Source organism: Polypterus senegalus, chromosome 6, assembly GCF_016835505.1.
Source record: "Polypterus senegalus isolate Bchr_013 chromosome 6, ASM1683550v1, whole genome shotgun sequence".
Taxonomy (NCBI): Eukaryota; Metazoa; Chordata; class Cladistia; order Polypteriformes; family Polypteridae; genus Polypterus; species Polypterus senegalus.
The window spans coordinates 173,878,871-173,900,887 of NC_053159.1; the positions used below are offsets into that span (position 1 = coordinate 173,878,871).

At 41.8% G+C, this 22,017-nt stretch overlaps 1 protein-coding gene across 1 annotated transcript in view; it reads left to right on the forward strand.

Annotated features, from left to right (window-relative positions):
• Positions 1–22,017, forward strand: part of col28a2a (collagen, type XXVIII, alpha 2a) — a 149,586-nt gene that overhangs the window by 85,577 nt on the left and 41,992 nt on the right. Inside the window, exons 15-23 of the mRNA XM_039757571.1 lie at positions 1,602–1,670; positions 3,630–3,698; positions 3,800–3,868; positions 5,786–5,854; positions 8,227–8,298; positions 10,728–10,796; positions 10,883–10,954; positions 13,397–13,465; positions 19,058–19,126. Of these exons, the coding sequence (XP_039613505.1) occupies positions 1,602–1,670; positions 3,630–3,698; positions 3,800–3,868; positions 5,786–5,854; positions 8,227–8,298; positions 10,728–10,796; positions 10,883–10,954; positions 13,397–13,465; positions 19,058–19,126 (627 nt within the window). The remainder of the gene's footprint in view (positions 1–1,601; positions 1,671–3,629; positions 3,699–3,799; positions 3,869–5,785; positions 5,855–8,226; positions 8,299–10,727; positions 10,797–10,882; positions 10,955–13,396; positions 13,466–19,057; positions 19,127–22,017) is intronic.

Here is a 22,017-nt window from a genome sequence, read left to right on the forward strand (position 1 = left end):
TTGAAATGTCAAGACTGGGCCAAGAAATATCTGAAGACAGATTTTTCAAAGGTTTTATGGACTGATGAGATGAGAATGACTCTTGACAGACCAGATGGATGGGCTCAGTAACGGTCACAGTAACGGGCACAGAGCTCCACTTCGACTCAGACGCCAGCAAGGTGGAGGTGAGGTACTGGTATGGGCTGGTATTATAAATGATGAACTAGTTGGTCCTTTTTGGGTTGAAGATGGACTCAAAATCAACTGCCATTTTCTGAGAACACACTTTCTTCAAGCAGTGGTACAGGAAAAAGTCTGCATCTTTCAAGAAGACCATGATTTTTATGCAGGACAATGCTCCATCACATGGATCGAAGTACTCAACTGCGTGGCTAGCCAGTGAAGGCCTTGAAGTTCAAAGAATGATGACATGGCTCCCTTCCTCACCTGACCTCAACTCTATTGAGAACTTGTGGGCTCTTCTTAAATGGGAGATTTAAGGTGAAAGGTAAATAGTACACTTCTCTGAACAGTGTCTGGGAGGCTGTGATTGCTGCGGCACAAAAAGTTGATCAAGAAACTGACAGACTCTATGAATGGAAGGCTTGTGATTGTTATTGAAAAGAAGGGTCACTGTTTTTTTTTGGTTTTTTGGAAATGTCAGAAATGTTTCTTTGTAAATTTTGAGCTGCTTATTATTCTCACTTTAACAGATGAAAATAAACAATTGAGATGGGAACATTTTCGTTTTTCCTTAAGTTGCGTAATAATTCTGCACACTAATACTTGCCTTTCTACAAAAAAAGATATCGAAGTATATGAAAACATCCAGAGAAGAGCAACTAGGCCGATTCCAGGGCTACACAAAGAACCATAGGAATAAGATGCCGAGTAGCGTGGTAGACAGTAGGAGTTTAGGGGCCTTCTAAACTCGACTTGATGTTATTTTAGAAAAGTAAAGAGGATAGGCATGGCGAGCTTTGTTGGGCTGAATGGCCTGTTCTTGTCTACATCATTCTAATGCTAATAATTGTGCACACATATGTATCCCCCTGAGAATGTTCACACTCACATTTCCTTTGTAAAATATTCAGTTTTCAGGTTTTTTTAACATTTTGCATTGTCAGATAGCACTGTATTTGTTCCATATTAAAATGAATCCTCAGAAATACAACTTGCCTAATAACTGTGCGCACAGTGTATATTAGCCTTCTCCTCAGTTCTTATTACTACTCTGCTTTATTTTTATTATTATTGTATATGTAGCTGATGCCTTTGTCAGTGTTAGTTATGGGATCAGTATAGAATTGTCTACATACAATTTCACATGTCATACTAACTCAGGGGGGTCACACGCCGGGTCATTGGTGGAAACTGAACTGACAGGCTTGTTGAATACGCAAGCTACTGTAATTAAAATATCCATGGGACCCCTGCTATGTTTCTTCAGGCCTGAAGTCGGCCTGGCTCTGGCACACTGTATTCTGCTATCCCATGACCAAACTCTGATTTACGCTTGTAAAGCAGATCATCACAGGTGGCAGATCGAAATTCCTCTCCATAAATCAGTGTGATCTCACAAGCCCACGGGAACAGTGACGCTTCTCTTTGTATTGCAGGGAGACCGTGGATTCGAAGGACCCAGAGGCCCCCGAGGACCACCAGGAGTTGGAATCAAAGGTGAAAAGGTATGTTGTAAATACATCACTGGCTGAAAAGAAGCAGAGTTCGGAACAATAATAGTTTTTTGTCTTCACCACAAATTAAAAAAGGGGACAGGAATGGGCAAACAATCAATGTACTTACAGGCTGAATGACTACTTAGAAACACTTGTCTACAAGCCGGCCATTCTGCTGGCAAGCATCTGCCATGGCAGCTGGGAATTCCGACGCAGTGTGGGAAAATGCAGACCTGCAGAAAGAGAGACAGAGAGAGAGAGAGCGACTAACAGAGGGTATAAATTAAGAAAACGTTGAGAATTTGTGCAGGCGCCATCCCACGCTCCCTCTGCAGTAGTTTCACCATTGCGATGTTGTGCCAGACAAAGTTTTTTATATTTCATTAGGCACATTCTCTATTTAATGTTCTGTCTCAGCAAGAGACAGTGAAAAGCTTCTATTAAAAGGATCAGGAGATGAAACGTGGACGGAAAAACAAGTAGTAGTCAGTACGAAAAAAATCAAACCGATCTGCCGTCCAGCTAAGGACGTCATACAAAAATCAAAAAGCAAAATGGCAAAAAATTATTTGTTAACCAGGTTTATCTCAAAGGATTGCACACTAGACGCTATTTTTAAACCAGCTTCAGATGAGTCAGGATGGCACATGCCAGCCTTTGTTCCATGGTTATGGGATTGATTGCCGTGGCAACGGCTAACACCACCTCTACAAAAATAGCTGCACCTGTAAACAAACAAAATGGCATCACAATGAAACATTAAATGTATACAAGTCTCTCAGGACAATAGGTTGTCGTGTCTCAGCCAGGGATTCTCCCCTGGTTGGGGTTCCAATTCTCGTTTTATGTCTCGTTTTTTTCATTTTTGTTGATTATGTTAATGTTCCTTTTGTTCATTATGTGCATTATTCTTTCATTCTGCTTTTTTATATATGTAAGCTGCCCGTGTTATTCTAAATGTGTTTTGTGGGTGGTTCCCCAAAGAGGCGGGGCTAACTGCCAATCACTTCCCTCTGCCCTATAAATTCAGAGGGTCTCCCACAGTTCCTGGCAGTTCATTTCAAATGTGCCTGGGAGTTGTGAGTTTATATCTGTTTATTGTGAATTCTGTTCATTATTGGATCTCCGACATTACTGATCTTGCTTTGGTCATCTGTATCAGGATTTGTTTGATTTGGATTGAATCCCTGTTACAGGCAATTCTACTTCACCTTCATTGTCATTAATATCCTTTTTGTGAAGAATAAATCTTTTATTTTATAAACATTCAGAACTTGCCCTTATTACTAGCTGGGGTTTGATGGTGGGGCGGCACGGTAGCACAGTGGTAGCACTGCTGCCTCGCAGTAAGGAGACCTGGGTTCACTTCCCAGGTCCTCCCTGCGTGGAGTTTGCATGTTCTCCCCGTGTCTGCGTGGGTTTCCTCCCACAGTCCAAAGACATGCAGGTTAGGTGGATTGGCGATTCTAAATTGTCCCTAATGTGTGTTTGGTGTGTGTGTGCTCGCCCTGCGGTGGGCTGATACCCTGCCCAGGGTTTGTTTCCTGACTTGTGCCCTGTGTTGGCTGGGATTGGCTCCAGCAGACCCCCGTGACCCTGTAGTCAGGGTATAGTGGGTTGGATAATGGATGGATGGATATACTGTATTAAATGACAATTTACAAACAATTATGAAAATATGGAATACTAATCCACATTGCACTCATAATGGGCCATCTATGAGAGGCTGGAGAAAATTGTCCAAAGAATATCCACACAGACACGGGGAGAAGACACAAACCCCATAGACAAGCAGAGATTCAAACCCATGACTCTAAAGCTGTATGGCGGTCATGCTAACCACTGTGCCACACATCACCTCTCTGTAAATTAACATTTTTGGTAGGGCTTGGTATGGTTGTCCTTAGTTGATGTACAGTGTCAATCATCTCAAAATGATTCTTCTTTTCCATCTGTTGAACATTCTAGGGTGAGTTTGGACCTCCAGGTTTACCAGGACCTCTTGGCCTGCCAGGCATTGGGATTCAAGGTGAAAAGGTAACTTTGTCCTTCTTAACCTTATAAACAGAACAGCTTAATATCCACCAGGGGCTTTTTTTTTTCTTTTTAATAAATTACTTTTTAAACTTCACTTGCAGGGTATAGAAGGACCAAGGGGCCCACCTGGCCCAAGAGGAACACAAGGAGAAGGATTCCCTGGACCAAAGGTAACTGCCATAGCTGGTTAACTTCTTCAAACAAAGTAAACATGTGACTATACATTTAATGAAGTTCAGAAAACTGTTCACCTCAAGCCAGGAATTTAAATATTGACAATGGAAACAGAGCAAATGTACTGTAATTATGTAGACAGCGTTTCCTAATAAATGTAGCACCTTCTTCAAAACAACATGGATGTCAAACCCTACAAATGCTGGCATCATCAGCAATTCATTTTACCTGCTCATCTTCGAACACTAAGAATGTGTAATCTTTGTTTTAATATATTAGCCATGGTATCTGGATTTTTGAATTCCTCACATGCAGACCCCAGGTGGTTCCAGTGGGTGGCCACCCTTCATCATCCCTCAATCTCAACATGGGGGTTCCACAGGGCTGTGTTCCGAGTCCTCTACTATACACCCTTTACACATGTGACTGCATGGCTGGACATGACTCTTAACATCATTGGTGATACAGGTGTAATAGTTTTGATATCTACCAACATGGATGAAGTGCAGAGTCTGTCACACTGGTGCCAGGACAACAGTCTACTCAGCATGACAAAGGAGTTGGTTGTGGACTTTGGGAGTAAATGACAGGGAGCTTACGACCATCTCAGTATTGACAGCACTCTGGTGGAGAGGGTGGACAGTTTCAGATACCTTGGTGTCCATATCACAGAGGACCTGACCTGGTCCAAGTACACCAACACCTCGGTGAAGAAGGCACTGCAATGTCTTTACCACCTCAGATGCCTTAGGGATTTCAGTCAACCCTCCCATATACTAAAGATCTTCTACATATCCACCATCGAAAGTTATCTGATGAGGGGCATTACTGCCTGGCTTGGCAAGAGCAGCAAGCAGCACCACAAGGTTCTGCAGAGAGTGGCGTGGCCAGCCGAACACATCACAGCGTGTGCACTCCCTAACCTCATGGACATCTACACCAAGAGATGCTGGACCAGAGTGAAGGAAATTATCAATGATATCAGTCATCCCAACAACAGCCTCCTCTCTGTTCTGTGGTCTGGAAACCACTATGACTGCATGAAGGCCAGTTCAGAGAGACTGAGGAGGAACATCTGTCCACATCCATGTATATGATTAATAAGGAAAGTGTCTAGAACTCCATTATGCCCTACTGTTAAACTCTCTTTAAGTTGTTATTTATTTAGTTATTATTTAATACTAAGTTCCTATAGCATGGGAAAGGCACTGCATAAATAAAATATATTATTATTATTATTGTGGGTGAAGTGGTGGCTCAGAGGAAAGGCCCTTAACCTGCAATTGCTCCGTCCTGGGTATGACATTAATCTGCATCCAGCCAAGCAAGCAGGTCCTCCAGCTTACAGGGAAAACCTGGGGAGTGGTGGCAGGACTGGCACATTAGCCCCCATAACAAAAAAAAACCTCACACTCTTCCAGTGTGGAACTGAGGTATCACTCACTGCACTCGGGTCCCAATCCAGGTGGTTCGTTTTGTGGTGGGGGCTGCAACACACTATCAGCGCATGCACCCAACCTCATTATTATTATTATTATTATTATTATTATTATTATTATTATTATTATTATGCCATATTTAAAATTGGTATTTAAAATAATTGATGTTTTTCTTGACGGTTTATGACAGTGCCGATCAAAGTCCTAGGATACGGTGCCCCTCTGTGTCCATAGTGGGTAGTCAGTATTAGACTTTGAGAACTGCCAGGTGGGGTCCAGAGTGCGTGCCCCTAATGGATTGACTGCCTCAGGCTGTAATCACCATTCCAAATTGGGCAGCTGTCTACGTTGCCCACACCTAAATCTGTCTAAATTATGAGCATGGCAACAATAAAAGGGGCTATATCATTTTTAGGCTGGATAATATGTCAAGTCAAATAAATACATTTAAATATTGTGTCTTTTCATTTTCAGGGAGACCAGGGTTTGCCGGGAGAACACGGAGCTCCAGGAGAGAGGGGTGTAGGCGAACCAGGAACAAAGGTATAAATACACCTTGTAGAAATTGCAGACATTCTGAATGGTGTGGACAACATTTACTAAATAGGTTTAGTGCATTGAGTAAAATGAGAAATGTTTGGGAATGAAGACTAAAATTGTTAAGTTGAACTTTGGTAGGGCGAATTTTGACCAGATGCGACAAAGTCTAAAGAGGATAGACTGAGATAAGCTTTTAAGTGTGGAGACAGTCGAGGAGCAGTGGAACAGGTTTAAAAATGTTTTACATGTAATGCAGGACAGATACATACCTAAATTTAGAATTAATAGGAAACTAAAAAAAACTCCACGATGGATTAATAAAGATTTAAAAAAGAAGATGCAAAGGAAAAAACAAACGACTAAGGCATATAAGACTAATAACTACAAAGTGAATCGTAGAGCGTATGAGAACATGAGGGCAACCATTAAGAAGGATATCAGGGAGGCTAAAAGACAGTTGGAGAGGAATATAGCAGATAAGGCGAAAGAAGACCCCAAGAGATTCTTTCAATATTTTAATAGTAAAAGAACAGTCAAGGAGGAGGTCAAGTTCATCAGGAATAGTAAAGGGGAATTAAAAGATACAGACAGTGAAATAGCGGATGCCCTAAACTTACATTTTGCTGAGGTGTTTACAAGTGGATAACCTCACAGAAGTAACAGGGACTACTAAGGAGGTACTGAGGGATTTGGAAATTGTAGAGGGAGACGTGCTGCTCAGATTAAATAGGCTGAAATCAAACAAATCGCCAGGACCAAATAATATTTACCCTTGACTTCTTAAGGAGGCTAGTGAGTACAGATATAAACCCTTGACACATATTTTTAGGACATCACTGCACACTAGAGGGATTCCGCAGGACTGGAAAATGGCAAATATTATCCTAGTATATAAAAAGGGTGCCAGGGCAGATCCAAGCAACTATAGGCCAGTAAGTTTAACATGCATCTCAGGAAAATTAATGGAAGGAATTATTAAGGATAAGATTGAGCAACACATGGCAAGGACAGGAGTTTTACTGAGCAGTCAGCATGGGTTCAGAAGAGGGAGGTCGTGTTTCACTAACATGCTGGAATTCTATGAGGAAGCAATAAAAGGATACGATCAAAGTGGAGCACATGATATTATTTATACTGACATTCAGAAAACATTTGGTAAAATGCCACATGAGAGGTTGGGCATCAAATTAAAAGAAGTGGGAGTTCAGGGTGATGTTTTTAGATGGATGCAGAATTGGCTCAGACACAGGAAGCAGAGGGTGATGGTACGAGGAACCTCATCAGAACTGGCCGATGTTAAGAGTGGTGACCAGCAGGGGTCATTGCTAGGGCCGCTGCTATTTTTAATATATATAAATGATTTAGATAGGAATATAAGTAACAAGCTGGTTAAGTTTGCAGATGATACCAAGATAGGTGGATTAGCAGATAATTTGGAATCTGTTATATCATCACAGAAGGACTTGGATAGCAGACAGGCTTGGGCAGATTTGTGGCAGATGAAATTGAATGTCAGTAAATGTAAAGAATTACACATAGGAAGTAAAAATGTAAGGTTTGAATACACAACGGGAGGTCGGAAAATCAAGAGTACACCTTATGAGAAGGATTTAGGAGTCATAGTGGACTCTAAGCTATCGACTTCCCAACAGTATTCAGAAGCCATTAAGAAGGCTAACAGAATATCAGGTTATATAGCGCCTTGATGTGTGGAGTACAAGTCACACCTTAAAATGAGTTCATCAAGAACACGGGGACACAGTTAGAAACTTGTTAAGGGTAAACTTCACACAAACATTAGGAAGTTTTTCTTTACACAAAGAACGATGGACACTTGGAATAAGCTACCAAGTAGTGTGGTAGACAGTAAGACGTTAGGGACTTTCAAAACTCGACTTGATGTTATTTTAGAAGAAATAAGTGGATAGGACTGGTGAGCTTTGTTGGGCTGAATGGCCTGTTCTCGTCTAGAGTGTTCTAATGTTCTAATATAAGCAAAAGCATCACACATGGCAGGAAGGACCTGTGGCTGTCTGCAACACATTTTACAAAAGAATTCATTACTCTAGTTTGTTTTATTGTATCTTAACTAACATAACCATATTGTGTCATTAGTGCTGTAGTTCATAAGAGTACAAGGCCTCAAGTATCTAACATTATGGAGGTCGCTGTCTGTGTGATGTTTGCATGTTCTCTCCATGTCTGTGCAGGTTTTTCACTGGTTAGCTTCCTACATCTCAAAGGTTGGCAAGTGTGCATGAGGGGGCGTTGTCATCCCATCCAGGGAGGTTCCAGCCCTGTGTCTAGGATGGGTTCTGTCTCTGATGACTCTGAATTTGGTTAAGTGGATTTCTAAATGTTATGTATTGTTTCAGGGGGAACCCGGATCACCAGGGCTAGCTGGATTACCAGGTCTACCAGGAGAAGATGGAGCTCCAGGACAAAAGGTACACCAAAAGCACCAGCAAAGAGCAAAGAAGTGATTTATTGTCAGAATAAATCTGTTTTCGTTAATGCACAAAGTTAATCGCATGAAAGTCACCCCGACAGAAAAGCATCCATTGTAATGATTTCAAAATGAAAGTCATAAACAATTTTTGTGGGTGGACCAGGCCTTTAATGTCCTCTTGGGCACGGCCATCAGCAGTGTGTCTGTCTGCGGAGAGAGTATCGACCTCATCTGGTGACTCTTCCAATGAAGTCAGTAGTTGGATTAGGAGAGCATGGGGGGTCACTAGAAAGGGGTGTATGGGGCTCCCGATATCTCTGCAAAAGGACGAAGGTCCAAGTCTTTAGAGTCCTGGTGCTTCCTGTCTTGCTATGTGGTTGCGAGACATCAACGCTATCCAGTGACCTGAGATGAAGACTGGACTCCTTCAGCACTGTGACTCTTTAGATAATCCTTGGGTACCACTGGTTTGACTTTGTGTCAGATGAGCGGTTGCTCATGGAGTCCCAAATGAGGCACATGACCTGTGAGGGAGTGTCAGTTACAGCACTATGGCCATGTGGTGCAATTCTCCGAGGGTGATCCAGCTCGGAGGATCCTCATTGTTGAGGTCCCATGTGGCCGGACTGGCCAGGTCAAGGGACACCCATGTAACACCTGGCTGCGGTAGATAGAAGGCCATTTCCGGAGGGTGGGACTGAACCATGTGTCTGCCCTGGGGGGGTTGCCAGCTGGGATCCTAAACTGTTTTGTTGTGTGGTGGGTGAGGCAACGCACTGTACCAGTGCATGCTCCCCAATCTGACCTGACCTGACCAGGAAAAAAATGAGCCAAGAATATTATAGCAAAGGTCAAAACCAGAAATCAAAGAGAGAACCAAGAAAACCTGAACCCCAAACTCAAAGTACAGAGTGTGACGCATGTCTGTCAAAGGGCCACCTTCTGAGATCGTCAGAGGTGAGAACTACCATCCCAGGATACCAGGGGGCGCGATCGCTGACTCTTCTGTCTCTTTAACAACCCACAGCTCAGGGAAGACACCCACTGAGGGCAAATAACCTCACCCCCTCCATTCCATGAGTTATAAAAGCAGGGCATTCACAGAAAGTGGCATCTCATTCAAGAGATGAGCCATCCGTGCCATGGAACTGAGACTCTTCAGTGCCTTTAAACTACAGCCTATGACTACTGTGCAACTTGCTTTTGTTTACTTACCGCAACAAAAACTTCATCTTAATTCCTGTCTTACCCTCAACCGACAACAACAGCAAAGATCTTGTCCTAAAAATACACAAAAGAATGTGTGTAGTTTGTAACTAAATTCAATTTTGGATGAAGTTGAGCTGAGAGAGGTGGCCTTCTTATAGTCAAGCTAATGAAGACATAATCATACTGTCCCTCTGCATTGTGGGATGCATTGACATGGCAAGAAGTGAAGCAAAACTTTCAAAATGGTGCCACCTGTTGAAAAACTAACATGACAACAAAAATAATGTTAAAAACATTACAGATTTTTAAATGAAAAACACATCAGAAATAAATTTGCTGGGTCAGAAAAGCCCTGAACACCTCAAGAAAAAGTAAATGGAAATGTGAATTACAACATCCACTGCAGTCAGAAAGTCATTCGTAGTCAAATATTTTATTTTTGGACCCAATCCCCATATCTCACATTTATTAAAACATCAAGAGATAAAGTAAAGCAGAGGTCCAGCAGGATTATTTTAGAGTTCAGAAGGTGTTTTGGACCAGTGCTCGGAGAGAAAATGTCAAGTTTTACATAATATAAGACGTCAATTTCCCATTGAATTTGGAAGGGAGGCTTAGCATTCTCCCAGTGGAGTAAGAAATGTTATAATTTGGGTTCATTTTCAATTTTTTTTCTTACTGTTTCTTTTAAGACTTTTTAAAGCACTATATAATAGATAGATAGATAGATAGATAGATAGATAGATAGATAGATAGATAGATAGATAGATAGATAGATAGATAGATAGATAGATAGATAGATAGATAGATAGATAGATAGATAGAAAGGCACTATATAATAGATAGATAGATAGATAGATAGATAGATAGATAGATAGATAGATAGATAGATAGATAAGGCACTATATAATAGATAGATAAGGCACTATATAATAGATAGATAGATAGATAGATAGATAGATAGATAGATAGATAGATAAGGCACTATATGATAGATAGATAGATAGATAGATAGATAGATAGATAGATAGATAGATAGATAGATAGATAGATAGAAAGGCACTATATAATAGATAGATCGGTGATCACTTATTGAATCTTGATATCTTCTCTGTTAAACAATAGAAAGGCCAAGGGGCACCATTGTTGTGTTGTGTTTAGGGTGTCAGTTGGCCTTAATCAGGCCCTGCTAACATTCATATGAATTCCGTCATGCAGGGTGAACCCGGAGTTGTGGGCATCAGAGGACCCGAGGGGACTCCTGGAGTTGGTCTTCAAGGAGAAAAGGTAACCATCTTAAAATAGGATCTTTGCATTGTAAAATGAGAGGCTTTTTTGAGAGAATTAACCTCATGTTGGACATTTCAATGAAGGGCGATCAAGGACAGAGGGGAATTCGTGGGCTGCCTGGACCCCCAGGAGTTGCCGGACCAGTGGGAGCGAAGGTGAGAATTTTAATTATTTACCTGATTTGTTCATAAGCAACTAAAAGATCAACATTGCATTTGACAGTCATTTTAAAATTTGTGGGGACAGTGGCAAAAAAAGTTTTGGTCAAGATGTGCTGCAAAGTCCAACTAACAGAGTGATAGCAGCGATATTCAGAAGCCGAACTATGTTTGTAAATTATTATTTTGTTATTTAGCTTAAACCTTTATCCAGGGTGACTTGCAACATTTGAGATACAATTGGTCCCAATTCTTTTGTTTTCCCAATTGGAGCACAAGCAGTTGAAGTGACTTGCTCACGTTCATACAATGTCAGCAATGAAATCTAAAACCACAACCTCAGAGTCCAAAAGCCTTAACTAACATACTTAAATGAATTCCTTTTTCAGTGAATTCTGTGGTTTTCTTTTTCACAACACTCCGCTATAAATGAATGATCTCCTGCTCCTGAGTCTTCCCCCACAGACTTGTATAGCCAAAGGGAGAGCTCAGAAGTCATGACATCAGGGTGGCCCCGCCTACTGGAGCTCCACCCACAAGGAACCAAGAACAGAAGCACATTTAAAGAGACAGTACAGAATAAATCACCAATAAGCAAAATAACATAAATATGAAAAATAGTAATACAATCACAGCACAAATAAAAAAAATACAGAAACATAGTCTAATCCACGACAAGGAGTCAGCCATTCTGAATTCATATATAACTTCTACTTTCTGTGTGTAATGCCTTACATTTAAGGCCCCCATGTACCTAACATGCACGTCTTTGTGCTGTAGAAAGAATCCTGGAGCGCCTGGGGGCAAACATGCAGACTTCACACAGACTGGGATTCAGACCCCGGAGCAGTGAAGCAGCAGTGCTAACCACAACATCGTTGTGCCCCCTTGGCTCTTGATTCCCAGGGAGAGGTCTTAATGTTTTTTTGTAGCCTCCTCAGCATTATGTTTACCCCCAGGAAACTGAGGCAAAAGCATTTAATTTTTTTCAACAAGTAAAAATGTTATTATATGTAACATATTTATAAATACCAAAACATCAACATAAATACATTAGGAAAGGTATGTCCAACCACTGCTGCACTGATGCAAATTTAGTACATGTCCTTCATGTGTGGCAATTAGAACAGCAGACTATAAATGAATGATCTCCTGCTCCTGAGTCTGCCTGTCAGACTTATATAACTAAAGGGAGGGCTCATAAGTCAAGTCATCAGGGTGACCCCACCTACAGAAGGGTAGAACGTCAGTGACTGATTCTTATGAGCGAGGCCACCCCTTGTGTTATTGCAGGCTACCATAGCGCAACACTTAGTGACTTCCACATGTCCCCTGACATGAACATTGAGTTGCTGCATTCTGAACAGTGCTTAGGGAGATAAGATATTTCGTGTTCTTCCACTTGATTGCAATCATTTTGTCTTTTTGCCACACTGAACCTTCACACAACCAACATTCACATAATTGCAATTTGGTCGATATAGTGCCATGTTCATCAGTTTCACTGTCTGTGTTGACGTGTGATGGCCAAGTCACATTGTCATCACGATCACTTGACTCAACTAATGGTTCATTTTCAGTTTGTTCTAAAACTGGCTTTACAGCTTCTCATTTACACGTCCGCTTGTGTTTAGGTTGAAGGCTCCGCTCACTCATGAAAATGAGTGGCAACACACATAGAAATAATTTTGATTTTTTTTTTGCAGCATGAAGTCATTTTATCCACTATCTGGCAGCAGAATACTGTCTTGAGAGTTATTCAGGCTTATCACTGTACTTTGGATCATAACAGCTTAACCCAAGAGACACTCTGGGTTAACCGTTTTTACATAGCATTGGGAGCCTGAAAGATGTCAGGTTAATATATCATCTCCTGTCCCTTTTAACTTTATGAACATTTACCCCCAACTACAGACAGACACCAGGACACTTGAAAGTCCAAACACATGCTTTTATTTTGTCAAACACAGTGCACAACCCACCAGCACTATTGCTCACAATCCTTTCCTCTCTTCTCCTTATTCTTCTGCCGCCTCCACTCTCCTCCTCACAAGCTCTGTCCTCTGCCTCCCAGAATGGAGTGAGGCGGCCCCTTTTATAGTTCACCTGGATGTGCTCCAGGTGCACCCTGACGATCTTCCTGCAGCACTTCCTGGTGTGGTGGAATTGCTGCAGTCCAGGGCTACGGAATTGTCCAGGCAGCCCCTAGTGGTGACCACGACCTCCAAGCTCCAATCCTGTGACCCCGATGTAATCCTGGGGTGTTACCCTCTTACATCCCGGGGGAGATATTGCTTCTCCCGGTCCTTCCGTTCTCCAGGAGTTGGGTCCCAGCCATCTGCCACAACATATAAATTATCTTATCCAGGTTGTTCATGTCTCATTTTTCAATGAAGTGTTATAATTATTAAACTACTGAAATATTAAATCTTCTTCCAGGGAGAACCAGGAGTACCAGGACGTCTTGGCTTGCCAGGTCCAGCGGGTCGTGCCATAACAGGACCAAAGGTAAGTCCTGAACATAAAATTCAGAGCTGCCATGGGGTAATAGTGTCCATAACAAATTATCTGGACTTATACTACGTGGAGCACCATAAGTCATAGAGTCGCCATTTTCTACCAATGTGTCAAAGTACTTGGAGAAAACCCCACAATGTGCCAAATCCACACAGACAGGGCTGGGCAGGAGATGGCCCTGAACATTCAATACAAATTCTAAACCAAGTTTCTGTGAAGTACCTGCTGTACTGTACTATACCATACACCCTCTGGCCAAAAATAGTTGCACCCCGAAGGACCCTTTGTTAAACAAGGATTATAAAAACATATCAAAGGAATGTACTGACCCAGAAATGGGCCAAATGAGAACATAATTACTATCACTTTAAAGCCACTTAGATGTTGATATAATTGTTGTGACTTGGATCATACAGGGGACAGATGGTGTTCTGTAGTGAATCCATACAAGCTTAATAACCAAAAGGAGTCAGAAGTCTGTTGTGGAGAAATTTCAGAAAAAAGCAAGCAGAGTCTACAGAAAGGCAGTCAGAATTCAAGACTATTGCACAGCATAGAAAACAATTGCGGAGCACATAAAGCCTGTCTCAGTTCATGAAGTTAGCCCCAAGTGTCGAGAGCGCCCCGAATATATTACAGTTCTTATCTCAAAATGTCCCCCTTCCAGACTAGTTTCCCAACATCTACTGCAGGGGTGCCCAAAGCGTCAATCGCTATCGACTGGTAGATCGCAAAGGTAGTGCAGGTAGATCACATTGCATTCAAAAAAAAATTTTTTTAACATTAGTCTATCATATGTCCTCCCTATGGCATTTGCCACTTGATTGACATACAAGGCGGCCAGTCTGAGATCTCTTTTCTTCTAACACACTGGTCATCCCACACACACGATCAAACGCATGAGCTACTACAAAACTCCGGCTGTGATCTAGTTAGCCTTCCAATTTATATCGACTAAAGAAGAGATTTAAAAAAAAAATTGTTGGTTATGGGCTGGATGTGGAATTGGAAAAGGATTTTTTTCTCTCACAATGTCACAATCGAAGTACGTTTGTCTGATCTGTTAATCTATCATTGCTATTCCAAAGAAGGTTAATGTGGAAAGGCACTTTCAAATTGTTCATAAAAACTGCGAAAAAACTGACTTCCTTCCGAAAAACGATCTGAGAAAGAGAAAGGAGAGGGAACTAAAATCGCAGTTAATCAGACAGCCGTCATTTTTCACTCGGCTGAATTCAAAAGCAAAGGCAGACACACCGAAGCATCATTCCAGGTGAGTCACTCGATCATTAAGCATAAGAAGTCCTTCCAAGATGGAGAGATGATAAAAAGAGGCCTTCGTTAAGGCAGATGGCTAGGGAGAAATTCCTGCTGAGATTTCAAGACCCCTGGCCGGAGAAAAAGAGTTTCTCCTTGTCATTAAACATGCAGAATACAAGCAACTTAATAACAATCAATGGCCACTAGACTTGGCATTTTTTTTCCGATCTGTCCAACATGTTGAATGAGCTTAATTTACAGCTGCAAGGAAAAGAGAAAACCAATATGGTCAATATGATTAGCTCAGTTAATGCTTTCCAACGAAAAATGCAACATCTGTCCTTAAAGCTGCAGCGCCTTGATTTGGGGAACAACCAAAACCTCGCGTCAGAGCTGGAGACGCAATGGAAGGCGTGTGCGCAACAAGACAGCATCCGCTACACAGAGCAGATTGAAATTTGTCGGTCAGACTTTGACAGACGGTTTCAAGACTCAGCTTTACTTGAGCCAATCGCTACATTTACGTAAGTGCTATGCATTTAGAGAGGATGTTGAGGGCGATTCACTCGCATCAGAAATTGCAACACTGTTTCACCTAAAAGTCCTCCACAGTAGATTCAGCTGAAGTCTGGGGCTCACGGACAGTTTTGGAACTTACTCACGGAGGAAAAGTACCCAAGCATCCAAGCATGAGGAAATGGGCTACCTCCTTGACTGCATTATTCGGCTCTACTTATTTATGAGAGTCAGCCTTTTCCCACATGAAGATTATTAAATCCAAATACTGTAGTGACCATAAATGTATTGAATTGTTATTGTGCCATAAAGGTTATTCAGTTATGCAAGGTACGACAACATACATTTTATGTATAAAGTATACTCAGTATATATATATATAGCATTTTTAAAGTAGGTAGATCATTTCAACCTGGTCATTTTAATAGTACCTTGCAAGCTGAAAAAGTTTGGGCACATCTGATCTACTGTATAGAGGTTCCCATGATGTTTTCCCCACTCAGCACCTTTACCCATAACAATCACCAGTGTTCCAGTCCAGACCCTCTCAAAACAATATTCTTGCCCCTGAAGACATCCTCATAACAGTCTTCTTTCCATAACAATATTTTTGCTGGCAGGACATATTTGTCATCCGCCGATAAGCATCACCTGATCACCTCTTCCTTTATTCTTAAGGCCTAATCCTGGGCTGTTAAGGTCAATGGCCTTTCAGTTGTTAATCAACTCCCAACTTAACAATTACGTTGAGGAACAATTAAATTGAGATGAGGGGGACCCATAGGTAAAAAGTAACCGGACTGGACTGCCTAATTAATAATTTAATAAATGATTACTTGTTGCACTAGCGTCCAGTAAGGCTAAGGGTAACATAATAAGCGGCTGTGCCAGTGAGCGGCAGCGCACATCTGGACTGATAAGAGCCAAGCTGCAAAACAACCTTGACATGACACAGCGCTTCACGCTTGAGAGAAAAGAAAAAAGACAAGCTTTTAAAAATTGCTTCTTTAAGCTCACTTATACTGTATGTGCTACTATATCTTATAATTATTATCTATTATCACTAAGCTATATAAAGAAATATTGCAAATGCTACTGTAAAATATATATGTGCGTACTAATATAAAAAGCCCAAGAATGCAGACAGCAGCCCTGTTAAGTCATGGCACACAGCTGCCCAGTGGTCTGACAGAGGCCAACCTGCTGCTTACGTCACAGCACATATTCAGGAACAAGTCCTCTAGCTTTCAATAATCAACTCTTAATTCCCTAAAGTGTTCAAAACTAACTAATATCCTAATACAGTGTGTTTAATTTTATTGCCTAAGCTATTAATGAACTCTAATGCTTCTCTTGTAAATGCAGTTTAATTGCTTATATATTTTATACGCTAGCTTAAGAGCTTACCCTCTACTCACACAGGCAAAGGCCTTACATGCAGTATGTTTAGTCTTAAAATAACGCTCTGTTCATGCAATTTTCAAAGCAAAGTTTGCCTGCTTGCTTCCTTAAGAGAGCATGTTGACCTCGTCTCACAGCTTGCCTTGCAGAAACTCAAAAACAAAGCAAGTAAGAAGGACAGGCAGGCAAGAGGCCTCTCGAACAAAACTAATGGTGTCCTTTTAAAGTTGTTTCAGGCCTAAACCTTTCATAGCTAAGAGACGAAAACTATTAATGAAGCTCATTGATCCCTAATCAAAATTCTCAACAGGTCCACAGTGCGTATTGTGGTAGAAATTAACATATTAATTGAAAAAGGAGACCTACCATGGGCGACATGGTGGCTCAGTGGGTAGCGCTGCTGCCTTGCTGTTAGGGGACCTGGGTTCGCTTCCCGGGTCCTCCCTGCATGGAGTTTGCATGTTCAGTTTAGAATCGCCAATGCATCTAACCTGCATGTCTTTGGACTGTGGAGGGAAACCGGAGTACCCAGAAGAAACCCACGCAGACATGGGGAGAACATGCAAACTCCATGCAGAGAGGACCCGGGAAGCTAGGGGGTCTCCTAACTGCGAGGCAGCAGCGCTACCCGCTGCGCCACCGTGCCGCCCCAAGGTAAAACAGTTCACACAAAATAGAGAAAAACAAGAAAATTTCTTGTTTAAAAAATGTTCTGTTTAAAGCTTATATATCTTGTTTGATTCTTTAAGTTTTCTCATATAGTTGAACTATTTCTAAATGATCAGACAAACTACAAATGGGTCTTTCAGTCCATGTTGGCAATGGGATTAATTCCAAACAACTGACTTGATCATCACACTGTATAACAGATATACAGTAGCTAAGAAGGTTCTATTTCATGTTAATTTACAGGGGGTAAAAGGCTCTACCATAATGTATAGCTATGAAAGAAAATGATATTCTATTCAAATTAAACACTTTTATGAGTTTAAATTAAAGCATTAACATTCTAAGATTGTCTCTTACATGTATAATATGTTTTCTGTTGTTTGTGCATGAAGGGGTAGACCATCAGTGCCTGATTCTTATGAGTGAGGTTGCCCCTCGTGTTACTGTAGGCTACCACAGCGCAAGGCTTAGTGGCTTCCACATTTCCTCTGACATGAGCAGTGACAGTTGCTGCATTGTGAAGAGTGCTTAGCCACACTTATAAACAAAATACACCATAATTATTCCTCCTTACGTCCTCCACTGAGTGTTGCCTGTTTCCTCCCGACTCTGACTTTAAGATGGAAGGCAGTGGGCTCCCTTGTAAGCTGGACCCGGGAATACTTCCAGTGCTATGCCATGTCTCCCTGGAAGCACTTCCAAGCCATAGAAAATGTAGGGAGGTCCTCCCTCCACAGCGCCCTCTATTGGTCACCAGCGACCCCGACAGGTCAGGTCCCAAGCACCCCTGCAGTTATCCCAACTGGGTTATCATTTGAGGACCTAGCATATGGGGGATGGAACAACTCCCAATCATCTGCTCTCATCAGTCTGTCCATTAAACCAAATACAAATTTATTTCCTCATCCCTCTGGCCAATTCACTTCTGTCCAGGTAATGAAACATCTTCCGTCTTCTTCTCCATCTTCTTACACATGTCATCAAGATGAAGGCTCTGCTCCACTCATGAATATCAATGAGTTACCTTGGAGTGGCAAAACACACAGAAATAATTATGATTTTTTTTTTGGCACCTAGGCATTCCTGGTAGAGTCTTCCTAATGTGTAGTGAAGGAGATGAGTAGTGATGACTAAAGCACCTAAGTTTCATTTTGTAAGATTGCCCTCAAATTCGTTTTGCATCTGATTTCAAACTCCAACTCTCACTAAAATGAGTTTTTTTAGAAGAAGGCAAGGAATATCGCTCCTTAAGGATTATTTGGCTGCTAAAACCGCTGCCAAGCTTACGATACTTTGGAAATGTGAAACTGAGCTAGAAACTCGTTATGGATTTACTATGCTCTTCGATATCTAGTTGTATGATCTGACATCCTTTATTTGATGAGATCAGCAGTTGCAGCCTTCACGTTTGACAGCCCCTACAAGTCATGTAATGTTAAGTAGCCCCTTTGTAGGTAGGAGTCCAGTTGACCCTTAGGCCTGATGGATTTGTTCCATGGCTCAATTGACTGAAAGAGCTTTTCTGCAATCCAAAGGCCCACAGCATGAGTACCACCACTCCCATCTCAGTGAGGATGAACAGCTGGTGGGTGGTCTTCAGTGAATTATTAAGCAGAGTTTTAAGGCAGTATGCCAGTCCCCCATTTATAATGCAGACTTCCTTTATCAGCATCCCAGATCAAATAAAAAAATAATGACGTCTGACAAATGGTGTATTTTTTTTTCTATTAATCCCAGGGAGATCCGGGTCCTGTAGGACCAGCAGGACCAGTAGGGGAGACGGGACAAGGACTTCCTGGGCCAAAGGTAAGAAACATAAAAATCAAAAAATAAAGTCACTTATCTTCAAAAATAATTGGGAGTTGGAATTTAATAAATGTTTGAAATTAAACCAAATATATTGTTCAACATGAGGTTCTTGAGCAGGACTCTCTGCTAAGAACAGCAATACAAACAATGTAAGTGGTTCTTTTTAAATATACAGGTAGTCCCCAGGTTATGGACATCCAACCTACGACTTACGAACGAGGCCACAGCTGTGACACATGCGCCTCAGTAACTGCCGCTCCATCATCTTCGGCCTGGGATGCTGCAAGTGGTGGCTGGAGGGGGGCGATTTCGCTGCTCACGCAGTGTAGTGTCCCTCAGGCGGCTCCCGGCGACAAGCGGTGAGCCGTGGTCCATAGTCACCAGGGTCACAGCTATTGCTCGTGTGCAAGACGATGGTTCGCTGCCCAGCCACTACGCCGCCGCAGCTACTGCTGCTGACAGGATGCAGGCTGGATGGAGCGGAGGGGGGCGTTTCACTGCCTGCCCAGTAGACACGGCTGGTAATGCTGCAAGCGCTGACCCGGTTGTGGCTGAATGGAGGCCAATGAGAGTGAACGGGGCAGCGGGGGGTAGCATTGTAGTGTGCATCGGATGGCTACCTATTGAATGGGGGCGATTCACTACCCGCCTTTGGTCGCACCGTGTTCGTTCTTCGTGGAGAGACGCTGTAGTGGAGGTGACTGTGTGGTGGGTGAGTGATGACCCCCCATGACAGCCCCAGTCATTCTCAATAGCAAGCCTGCTTGTACTGTTACGCACATAGCAGGAAGTTGTCTCTTGTCAGTACATCAGACGTATTGACGACGGGTGCCTTCCTGCTGTGATAGCGTGGACAGTGCTGTGCAGAAGAGCTGATCTTAATCTTTTGTCTTCACCCTTCAACAATGTCTCTGAAACACAAATCTGATGCAAGTGCTGGTGATACAGTGAAGAAGAGAAAAACCATCACCATTGAAAATAAAGTAGAAATAATAAAAAGGTCAGAGAGAGGTGAAATGCCATCAGTCATTGGCAGAGCACTTGGTTACAGTCGGTCAACAATAGCATTTATTAAAATAATGTACCTGTTCTGACTTACATACAAATTCAACTTAAGTACAAACCTACAGTCCCTATCTTGTACGTAACCCGGGGACTGCCTGTATAAGTCAGACTTAAGAGCACTTCTAACTTTATATTAAGGATCCAACGGCTTCTGATGAACTAATAATACTTTCTCTATAATACTGACATATTTCATTTCTATTTATACTTAAAATTTGTTCGGCAGATCAGACTGATAATGCCAGGGAACAAAAGTACAATACTCGCTGTTGAGAGTGGCAGAGATGGTAGTGGTCTTCCACTTAGGAGTCATCTCTGGAGAATTGTTGGGGATGTTAGCACAGTCTGTCTTCATGTTATTAGGACTGAATCAGAATCAAATCTGCAAAGTTTAGCTCTTGGAATTCTAAGCAGATACTCATTTGAAGATCTAAGGTTATGATTTGGAGAGTAAGGTGAAAGACATTCTGAGATGTAGGATGGAGAGAGATGATTTAAGACTTTGTAAACCATAAGCAGTATTTTAAAGTCAATTCTAAATGAGACAGGTAACCAATGTAGTGACATCAAACTGGTGTGATGTGCTCGGATTTTCTTTTCCTAGTTAAGGTTCTGGCAGCTGCATAGTCTCTTCTGCATGTTGCACACAGCAGATAGTTAAACTAGAGGTCACAGGAAACCTTTTTAAAAAATGGCTACAGTCACACTTTATAGTGTCATAAATCAGGACTAAAATCCCTCCCCTAATCAAGTGCATTTATGTCATATTGCTGATTGTTTGAGTTAAATTAAAACATTGACATTGAAATGAAAAATCTCCAAAACGTCTCCATTCCCACATCTGTCAATGAAACAGCATTGGAGTCGCCAGTACTGATTATTTTAAATGGCTGGTATATCATATCTTGTTCACGTTAAGACCCCAAATGCTGACGTCTCCTCTCAGGGTATGTTTGCAGCACGGACCATTAGTGCTATTAGAACACAATGGCAGGCCGAGAGGGAGTAGATTGCTGTCATGAACCAGGGGTTCCCAAACACAATGAGTCCAAATAACAACTCATTACCCACTAGAGGTGGGGGGAGGCCAACAAACCATGGCTAGTCACAAAAAGGGCAAACATAGAAACTTTATATATAAAAAGATTTGTTTTTACAAAAAATTCTACACGGTACAAAATAAACTTCAAGGTGCACAGAGGCACAAAAAACAATGCCTTCAAAATAGGAAATCCCAAAAGCAACACAATCCCAGTGTGAAATCCAGGAGCGCAGTCTCAAAACTGAGCATGGAAGTCAAAAAACCTGTAATTTCACAAATGTGTAGAATAATCACAAGCGACACTCACCAACATAAGCGCATTCAATGAACCGCAAGGGACTGTGGGTTTTCCTCAGCCTTTATAGGGTTAAGGGAGCAGTCCCTTGATAGTAATGCACAGGTGGCCCCACCACTTGGGAGACCACCTTCAGAACATATGCTACTGTATATAGATACATAAATACAGTATAAAGAAACTTAAGGATCAATAATTATTAACATAACAAAAAAACACAACAGTCATAAAACAGACATTTGAACCCCAGCCAGCAGAGGAACCCTAGCTGAAACATAACCATCATGATTTGGTTTTGTTGCCAATTTTGTGTGACGTTGTACTTGAATTGGAGGTTTTCAAGGCTGATGATTCTGTTTCTGTCATCTATTGTTCAGATTTCTTTATGGTTTAGGTACTGTATTTTGTATAGTTTTAGACACCATTTTTGGTCATTGTTGCCACCATTTTGACTTCCTGTCGTTAGGTCCACTTCCCTGCATTTCT